The sequence below is a fragment of the Aplysia californica genome, unplaced genomic scaffold (assembly GCF_000002075.1).
Source record: "Aplysia californica isolate F4 #8 unplaced genomic scaffold, AplCal3.0 scaffold00167, whole genome shotgun sequence".
In the NCBI taxonomy this organism is placed as follows: Eukaryota; Metazoa; Mollusca; class Gastropoda; order Aplysiida; family Aplysiidae; genus Aplysia; species Aplysia californica.
In genome coordinates this window covers 759,601-769,335 of record NW_004797437.1, presented here as the reverse complement: position 1 = coordinate 769,335, position 9,735 = coordinate 759,601, and the positions used below count along the sequence as shown (strand labels likewise).

At 40.3% G+C, this 9,735-nt stretch overlaps 1 protein-coding gene across 2 annotated transcripts in view; it reads right to left on the bottom strand.

The window, feature by feature from the left end:
• Window positions 1-9,274, bottom strand: part of LOC101854409 (TGF-beta-activated kinase 1 and MAP3K7-binding protein 2) — a 21,301-nt gene extending 12,027 nt beyond the window's left edge. For both annotated transcript variants that reach the window (XM_005097912.3, XM_035969663.1), the window contains exons 1-5: window positions 8,789-9,274; window positions 4,157-4,253; window positions 1,527-3,270; window positions 692-840; window positions 274-370 (exon numbers count right to left, since the gene is read on the bottom strand). In XM_005097912.3, the coding sequence (XP_005097969.1) occupies window positions 274-370; window positions 692-840; window positions 1,527-3,270; window positions 4,157-4,246 (2,080 nt within the window). In that variant the 5' untranslated portion in view covers window positions 4,247-4,253; window positions 8,789-9,274. The remainder of the gene's footprint in view (window positions 1-273; window positions 371-691; window positions 841-1,526; window positions 3,271-4,156; window positions 4,254-8,788) is intronic.
• Window positions 9,275-9,735: the final 461 nt, after the last annotated feature.

Here is a 9,735-nt window from a genome sequence, read left to right as displayed (position 1 = left end):
AGAAAAAATATTCCAAACAAATTTAAAATGAGACAGAACGGTTAAAATCTTAATTAAAAAGGAAGTCAGTGGTAACATTTTAACCCTGCTGATATTAAAAAAGCCACTGGAAAAACATGTCTTATCTGAACTACCGGACACAGGGTCAGACATCAAAAGGACCAGCTTGCGAAGATGAATGTAGGTTTGTATTGTTCGCAAAATGATCCAATTAGCACAGATCTATACCAAAAACATTCAACAGGCCTGTGCAAATGTCTTTCAGATACTTACTTTGCCCACTTTTGTACATGTCTATTTCATTCATGTATAGCTGTATATTAGTCTGCAGTTGTCGATTCTTCTCACACAACACACCAATGTCCTCTACCTGCAGTCGGAAATAAAACATCAAATGTAAGATTCAGAAGTAACAAATTATGACAAAATCTATCAAATCCAATGAGCTGAGACTTACACACATATAGAAAGAGACATACATCTATTATACACATTCAATCACATAAAGTTGTTAGCTATTGCAAAATGAATAGTCAACCTCCCCTGCACAATTGATGTCCCCCCCCCCCCCAAGAGAAAACAAATTCCCAAACAGGACACTGTAATTTGCAAAAAACTTGTACAATCAAAAGCACAGCAAGTAACAGTACACATAACTGACATGAAATGAATAATGCCAATGAATACTCACAGAGGGAAAAGACTTGTTGACATGCCCTCTGTCTATCTTGTTCTTCTCCAGCTCATTGACCTCTGACCGCAGTTTTTTCAGTACGGCTGTGTGGTGATCTGTTTCCTCTTTCAGCTTCTGTTTCCTCAGCTTTTGATGTTGAAGTAGTGCTGGGGAAAAATGCATTATAACCCCCATTACAATGGTAGCATGTACACTTAAAACAAGTATGGCCAGGGTGCTGTAAATGACCAGAGTACGGGCCAAAGAGATAATAATTATTCCTCAGAATCTAAACTGCAAAAACTATATATACTTCCTAAAGTTGAGAAAGATATTTACCGTTGTGCGTAACATTTTACAAATTCATCCTTTTTATCTCCCAAGGAGTTAAAAAACTGCTACAGCTGAAAGAAACCAGTCACATCTAGCCCTATTCCCTTTGTGATACAATTTTAAAGAACTCAGTGCAGACCCCATCAGAACACACAACATGTCTCTCCTCTCAGCCACTTCCTGCAGACAGTTGACTGCATGATGCTTGCAGTATAAATATATTCCTACGATGCCAACCGGTATCAGTAGAAAGAGAAAGTAAAGCAAGTAAATCATAGAAGAGGTGTGCCTTCTCAAAACTTCAGTCAGTCAAAAGCATAATATCTATAAAATTAAGTATCAATCATTATTGATCCCCCCCCCCCCCCCCCCCCTCATAAAACATAAAAAGCACTCAAGAAGAAAAGTCTCCTGATTTTCCACAGAGAATCACGACTACAAGAGACAATCTTATCATACTATCAGATTAATTTCTTTGAAAAGTTAGTAGCCTGTTGTAAATGACAATATGGACACTCACCTCTGGTATAATCAGCCTCCTCCTGCATACTCCCCGAGCGAGGACGTGTCACCTGCTCCATCCGCTCTCGCTCCAGGCGGGCAGACGAGTCGGAACCAACACTGCTCTGACTAGACACGCGAGACCCCATGCTGCTATAGTGGCCTGTCCGGGAGTCCATGAAATCTGGGGACATCCCGTAACTCACATTGTGCTCACTGTCCTGGCTGCTCGACCGGCTGCCCAGCAATGACTGAGCCCCTCCACTGATATTTGGGCTTTTGGGCATATGATGCAGGCCGCCTCCGGGGTGGTGGTTGTAGTTTGGGTACTGGGGCATATGGTTTGGGCCTGTCCCATGACCCACAATGGCTGCAGGCATGGTGGTAAAGTTCAGACCAGTACTGCCCATTGGGGGGTAAACTTTAGGGTCATAGCCACTGCTTGATGAAGGCAGATACGGGTTAGCAGGTGGGTTCCGGTAGCTAGGATGCATGAGCATGGGGTTGTTCGAGTAGGGCTCAGATTGTGAAGGCTGGCTTCCTGCATAATCGGAAGGGTTGCTGTAGTCCACATATTGAGGTGTGTAATTCACAGTGCCATGGGGGTTGAAGGTCACATTTGAAAGAGGCACAAAACTAGACACAGTGGATGGGGGAGGTGGTGGTCTCACCGTACTGCCTGGGAAGAAATTGTGAAAGTTGACGTCACCATATCCACCTATTACATCTTTCTTCACTTCGGTGAAAACCGGTTTTGAATGAGAAATACCAGGAGAAGAAGCCTGAACTGGTGTGGATAGGGGTTTACCACTTGAAAAGAAAGCTCCTTGGTTTGAATCACCTGTTGACATGTTGAGGTTAAGATTAGGGTGCGCTGTTCTGTGCTCACTGCCACAGTCTATTGAGCTGTTGCTCAGTTTTTTCTCAGCACCATAATGGTTGCTGTGGCTAGTTGTATTCAGAACTATACTCGAAGAGTGAACAGGCTGTGCGGCACTGGCCTCAGTTCGGATCTCACTTCTATAATGCTGACTGACATTTGGCGTGGATCCATACCGCTGCATGCTGGAAGGGGGCGTTGACACCGTGCACACTCCTCCTGTGTCACCGAAATGCATGCGGATATGGCGGGAGTTAGGCGGCGTTGCTGCAGGTGACACAGAGCCCCCAGACAGCGAGCCCGGAGGAATGTTGATAACTTTCACAGGTCTGCGCTGCTCCCCAGGGCTGCTTGAAGCTGAAGACGAATTTCCAGCAGTTATAGACATCTGTTGAGACTTGGGGGTTGTATTTCCGAAAGGCGTGTGTGTTTTGCAATTTATCTGCGGTATGTCTGTTGTGGAGCGGTTGAAGATAAAAGGCGTGAAATCTGCTGGGGCTGTCTGTGGAACGGATGTATTGCCAGGAGGTGGCCTTGGGGTGATACCCTGAGAAGATTGGCTTTCTGGAGTCTGCACAGTCCACGAAACAGATTGACCAACGACTGGACGCCTTGAATCAGGGAGCCTTGGAGTACCCATGACTGATCTCTCAAACGTGCTGACATGTCTCTCCCCTGGAGCAGGCTGCCGAGAGTTTCCTTCATGGGACACCTCCAGCTCCTGAACACGGCTGGTGACAGACTTTATTTCACTCGGGCTGATCATGTTGTTGGTGCTGATACTTGCATTAGACCCAGAGGCTGCTGTACTTTCAGGTACCTCTGGAAACCTTAACTTTTCTTCGTCCAGAGCTTGTCGACATCTGTCTTGATCATTGTCATACTGAAAAATTAAAACACACACAGGGAATGTATGGCGGCTGTGTAAGCATCCATGCTACAAGTAAATGACAAAAATATTCAAACCACTTTTAAAAATGATAAAATAGCACATTTTCTTTACAAGTTAGCACAGTGCACAAAGTCTACCTGCTTTACAGCTGCATGTCTTTTACATTCCCAGCCTGCCGTGACCCAAAAAGGGAACAATCAGCTTTTAAAATTCTGTAATCTAGAAACATGGCCAGCCAATGGCAAGTCACCAGTGTAATCTTTCATTGTATTCGAAAACGTTTTATGCATTCAGTCCTTGCGGTTATAGTAACGTTAACAGATGGCTTCATACTTACTACCCCAAAATAGACAACATGTTTCATATGATAGCCAAAGAATTGGGACAGAAAAATAGACTAGATGTTTTGTAGACAGTGTGTGCCATTTTTCTGAGGTCATATTTAACATTTTCAAACAAAAAGTAAAAATAACAACCAGTACCTTAACCCTTTAAAAAAATCATAAACAGACACGCATATGTTTCTTTACAAGTTAACACAATAAACCAGGTCTAACAGCTTCACAGCTGCATGTCATTAACGGGACAAGGGGAGAATTTTATCACAAACTGCTGCAGTGGAGAAGGACTAAGACCTTTCCATGTTAAAATTATCCTCCACATTGAAGAAAAGTTTGAAAAGAACATTGCAGACAGTCAAAGCTAATACAAACCAGCAATTCTGGCAAATACGTTGACAATTCAATTTCACTGTGATCAATAGAAGTAAAAAAAGTGTAGGAAAAGTTCACTAGTTGACGACTCCGCATGATATAATAATGATATACTAACAAAACACAGACACAACATAAAAATTAGGTCTTCACATTATTTTTACCTTATTCATCACTTTCAAAACGATAGTGATAGGTATTGTCGGATAGTGAGATTTCAAGAACGCCAATAAATTGAAATCCTGATCTGCCATACTTGGCCTGTAACAGAGGAAAAAAATGTATAAGTAATGTCAACAAATGTCAGTCATCAAACAACATTTCTTAAAAACTCAAAGACACAACAATCTAAATAGCTAAAAATAGAAAGAAAAAAATGATGCCTTAATGAAAACAACCACCGAAAAATAAAAACCCACAAACTCATCCCAAATGAAAACACTGATTTCCATAAAATAACAACAAAAGATTATGAAAACGGTTTAGTAATTGAAAACTTTTTTCTGTACCCCGATATAAACAAACCTGCCCATACGACACACATTACAGGTATCACAGACAGCTGTTACTATATTTTAAATTCATTCAGCAGTTTGACTTTCGATTTCAATGTAATGGACCATGGATGCTCCATTCAACCTTTAGAGAGTTCAAACTTAATTACATGACCATGACAACTCATTAAAAAAAAAACCCAGCTCTAACAGTTCAAGTACATGAAAAGCACAAAATATAACAAATATATGGACATGCCAGAATCAAGAAAATAATACCCCAAAAATACAATATTTAAACCTTAGATTACTATTAATTTTCTCATAGTCTTGGCATAAAAATCAAATCCCCCTACAAATAGAAGAGAAACTGTACAACCTACAACAGATTTCACATTCAAAGAAAATTACCACTGACAGACCCAAAAGGTATTCACCCTGACATCACTGATGACAGGGCTCCCCTTTTCAGGCCAACTTAAGAGGTTCCTTCACCCTTTGGTTTTCTATCTTAAGGGTTATTTATACCCTTGGTCTAGAAACTTAAAGGGTTGTTGGTTTTTTGTTTATGTCTGAAAAACTAATCCTGAAAAGTAAATTATAATCTCCTAATTTCATAGTAAGAATTTTTGCATCTAAACATTTAACTCACACACACATTCACACAGAAAGTGACCATGACTATGACTGAAGGCCAACGATTTTTAATTAACTGTAAGGTTTCAATGTAACAAGAGACAAATGAGTAATTTTGCCTAGAATAAGGGTTGTGTTCACTTGGAAAGGGGGGGGGGGGAGGCTGGTGGTGGTTGGGCCAATCCAAAATTTAATAACGTTGACAAACCGAAAGGTAATATATATATACACAAAGAAAATAAACTGAGTCATTATTGTATAGAGCCATCCCAGGGTTCACATTCCAGTCTTTCCAGACTTTCAATTTTTTTTTAAAAATTTTTTAAATGACGGACAATTCATGACTACTTGTGTTAAAAAAGGATGGGGGCAGACCTGCTTCTCTAATCTATGAAATCTAAAAATCAGTATCTCAGGGGGGGGGAAATCAGGATCAACGACAAATCACCAGGGTGACTGCCAACCTGACTTCAAATTTTCCACGGATGTCCATAAATATTATATATATGCCCTCTGTTCTGCTCTGTGTGTCATCATTATTTTTTTAAATCCTGAAGTATCACATCAAGGACTCTCTACCTCCCTCCCCGCACCCCGACAGTCTCGAAAGATGCTTCAACCAGTGTGCATGGACTTAAGTTGACCCCATCAACAGACGGACCCCGCCACACGTGGAACTCAAACGCAGAAGTCATGTGATGCAAATGTGCGATTGAAACAGTTTTACCGGCAGGTCTTGATGACGGGCCTGACTAACCAGAATTTTGACAAAGTTTGTTTTGAAAAGTAACAGCAGAACTACGATTAATATTGATCATTTAAATTTATGTGTCGCAACTGAAACATTTATCAGGCCATCATCGGGGAATTCTGAGTGGAAACAAAAGCAAAAGTAGATCTTGAGAATGTCCCAAGTCGGAATGCCAAATCGACACAACTTCCATTACATATAGTGGAAATAACATGTGCGAGCAAAGATCCAACACAACTTGGGGCGACTCAACTAGATCTACTAAATTCAGCATTGATATTTCGGGAAATTGTGCTCCCGAGTTTCTGCTGACAAAAAGTTTAACGGGTGCTTCCCGCGACAGAGGAGAAGGCAGAGTAAGTTTAAAGAAACAAAAAAAATCGGGATACACGCGATCGAAATCGGGAAAATTGGGATGCTTGAAATTTGAGGCAAAAAATCGGGATGAGTAGCCCGGTCTGTTGGAGTAATCTCACGGCAGGGGTAAACTCAAGGCACGACACCAGCAAATTTACTACCAGAATGTGGGCGGAGCTTGTTCTCTGCTGAAGCAGGCCTGTGTTGTCGGAAACTGCGCGCAGATGATAAGTAGGTCGACTGCTTCTGACAAAAGGTGACAGTCGTGCCGTGTAGGCCTAGCACGGAGGCCTAGCCTATGCGTGCGGGTGTGTTGTCAATTGTCAAATCATTGACTCAGCTTCGGGGTGGAGGGGGAGAATGATGCTTGCCAGACGCACACCATTTATGTCTTAAAGTGTATGCAAACCCCCGAAACGAAATTTTAAAGAGTAACGTTCACGCACCACCAAAACTAAAAGGGGGTAATCTGCAGGCTTAAGGGGTAATATACGCACATTTGTGCGTAATGGGGAGCCCTGGATGACGCTGAGAGGAACAAAAAGGGGAAAAGAAAAAAGAGAAGGGACTGTAATTCCGTTGCCTCCTTCCCATGCATACAACACAACAGAATTTACCCATCAACTTCATAAACATGTCATGTAATCAAAATCAAGTCTGTCTAAATGTAACTAACAAAAAAATAAATAGAGCGCCAAAATGAGTCATCATGGTTTGTTTTCCTTATGAAGATGAAACACTATTTAAATTATTGTTCTTTTGGCTTTGGCAACTGGGACACGCAACTTGATCTCTCTGCGAAATGACTGTTCTGATTGAAGTTCAAAGGAATACAACACTGGTAGGTGCGGATGTCTACACAATATTTCTACTTGATATTCTATTAACTACCAGACCAATCTAACAACTAATCCACTGGACTGTCACTACAATCCACAATACTACACATTAAAATTTTTGCTCTGCATTTATACAGGCTTAAGACTGTCATTGGCTGTATTAAAAATGTTTTAGGTAGTTGTAGTTTGTCTGCCCCCCCCCCCCCAATATTTCTTTAATTTAGCGCATCTAAGTGCAGAATTATTTTATTTGTAAGAGTTTTACGGCACTTGCAACACAATAAAGTCATATTGTAGACCGTCAGAATGGTTGGACCTACTATAGACTGCATTGTCAAGGTAGATTGTCATGTGGACCTGCACCAACTAGTAATGCTCCTCTCTTTCACAAAAAGAAAGAGTGACCTCATACATTTTTGGGCACTTAAAATAATCTTTTAGTTCAGATATATTACTTAAGCCTAGTTTGAAGTTGAGTGGACATGGGTATGCATGTACACACTTGTGAGATCACAACAGCCATGTCACTTGTCAATAAAGAAAAAAGACAATCTTACCCAAAATACAAAATCATCATGTATAATTTTTTTAACTCAAGCTCCAAAAACATTGCTGGGGTACGTTTACTACCATTACAAAAGTACTTAGAAAAAGGAAGCTAACAGTCAGGTTACCCTCAAGCGATGAAGATCTTTAGCTTTCACAATAACTGGCCACTGTATCTTGACCAAGCAAAAGTTCACTTGCACAATTAAAACCTGTGATTCTACTCGTATACGGACATACCATCATAAAGACTCAGTTCTCACTGTTTGAGAGCTTTTTTATAACATAACATGACATATGAATGTTTTCAATAAGAATTTCCTCCCTTGTGGACCACAAATATTATGAGATAGATTCTAGCGCGAATTTAAAGTTTGTTGTCATTTTAGGTGAAATTACACTGCAACAAACTCAAAATCAAATATGAGAAGTAATTACATGTTGGTGAATGTTCTCAGTAATAACACCTTACTTCTTACACTACAAAGTAGTGCAAGAAGAGATAAAGCCAAGGCAAGTTACGACCCAGTGAGTTCAGTACAGACTTATTATCACACTTAGCTATATTATATATATGTATGCTCACTTTACAAAGAAAAATAATAGAACCAACCATCTGTTCTCTTTCTTCTGTTTCTAGAAACTAAATGACAAGAGAAGTAAAACGTCTAGACTAGATTTAGCCCCTTTCAGTTTTAGAGAAAAATTTTTAAGTCTGAGCTAACTCTAAAAAGTCAGTCAGTCAAAGATTCAAACTAACAACTGCTGTCTGTGTAAGTAAGATGAAGAACCAGTCTTGAATAAAGGCTTTGTGTAGATCTAAAATCTAGAATCTAGATTAGTAAAAGACATGGTTCAGGTGAAAGAAATAAAAGTATAAATTACACACATTCACATAGCAACATTTTAACAACAAATCACAGCAGCACAGCGGTGTTTGCACAGTAGTGATACGACGTAACACGGTTTATATTACAGAGTGACTGCTAGAAATCTAGAATCGAGGCTTTCAAATATCAACAATCGGCCTTTAACACTGCACTGATACAAGAAACAGTGTAAGCGTACTGGTTTGTATGGAAAGTAAGAAAACAATCTGTACTACCGTTCAAATGTGTACATAAGTGACAACCGTAGACAACCGTTTATTTTATTAGAAAAAGAATTTCTTACCGTTACCTGTCCTCGACCTCGGATGCACGGTCTGGGTCGGCCGTCACTCCTACACGGATCCTAAAACAGTCGGCAAAACAGTTACATACGTTTGAAAGCGGGTGTTGATCATGGCAAATCCATTATTTTCCAAAAAAGCGAATACACAGAGACGTTAAATGCCATATATTTACATCGGTCGAGTCGAAAGATTTTGCAGCTGATGGATTATTATTGTTCCTTATCCATTTTAACAAATATGGCGATCCTCTGCGCAGGTGCAAGATGAACATCCGCTTCCAGAGAGCTCGGAGCAAGGGCTAGAGCAAAATGCCTTGTTTTCACAATTAGACCAACTGTTTTCTTCAACATTTAAAAAAATCACATGAGAGTGGAATAGATATGGCTATTTAATATAAACCCCCAAAATAACCTTTGATAACATTTTTAAAGGCCAAACAGAGTCTTGTATTGCAAGTAAAAAAAAAAAAAAAAATTTGGCTGCAGGTCATTCCAAAGGCCGCAAATTCCAGACTACAAACAAAGTGAAAGTCTGTGACAGATGGACTTCATAAAACAGTAGATCTATGACTCCCCCCCCCCCCCCCCCCCAAAAAAAAAAAAAAACCCACACACAAAGCAACATAAAACAAGTAATGCAATTATATAACACTAATTCGAAAAAAATATGTACTCTATCAATAGAAGATTCCAAGTAGATTACATGTATATAGGAAGAACAATGTTTAAAGACGCTTGTGAGCATAACTGCTCCAAAACAAACCCAAAAAAAATTCTATCGCCTCCTGCATGATTGTGTTCAGACAGACAGACAGACAGACAGGCAGACAGGCAGACAGGCAGAGAGTGAGCTTAGGGGGGGGGGGGTAGGTAGAGGAGGGGGTGCCGGTTTAGTTGAAGACATTGACGTCGGGTGTGTTGTAAAGAGGATGGGTCTTGCCGTGACA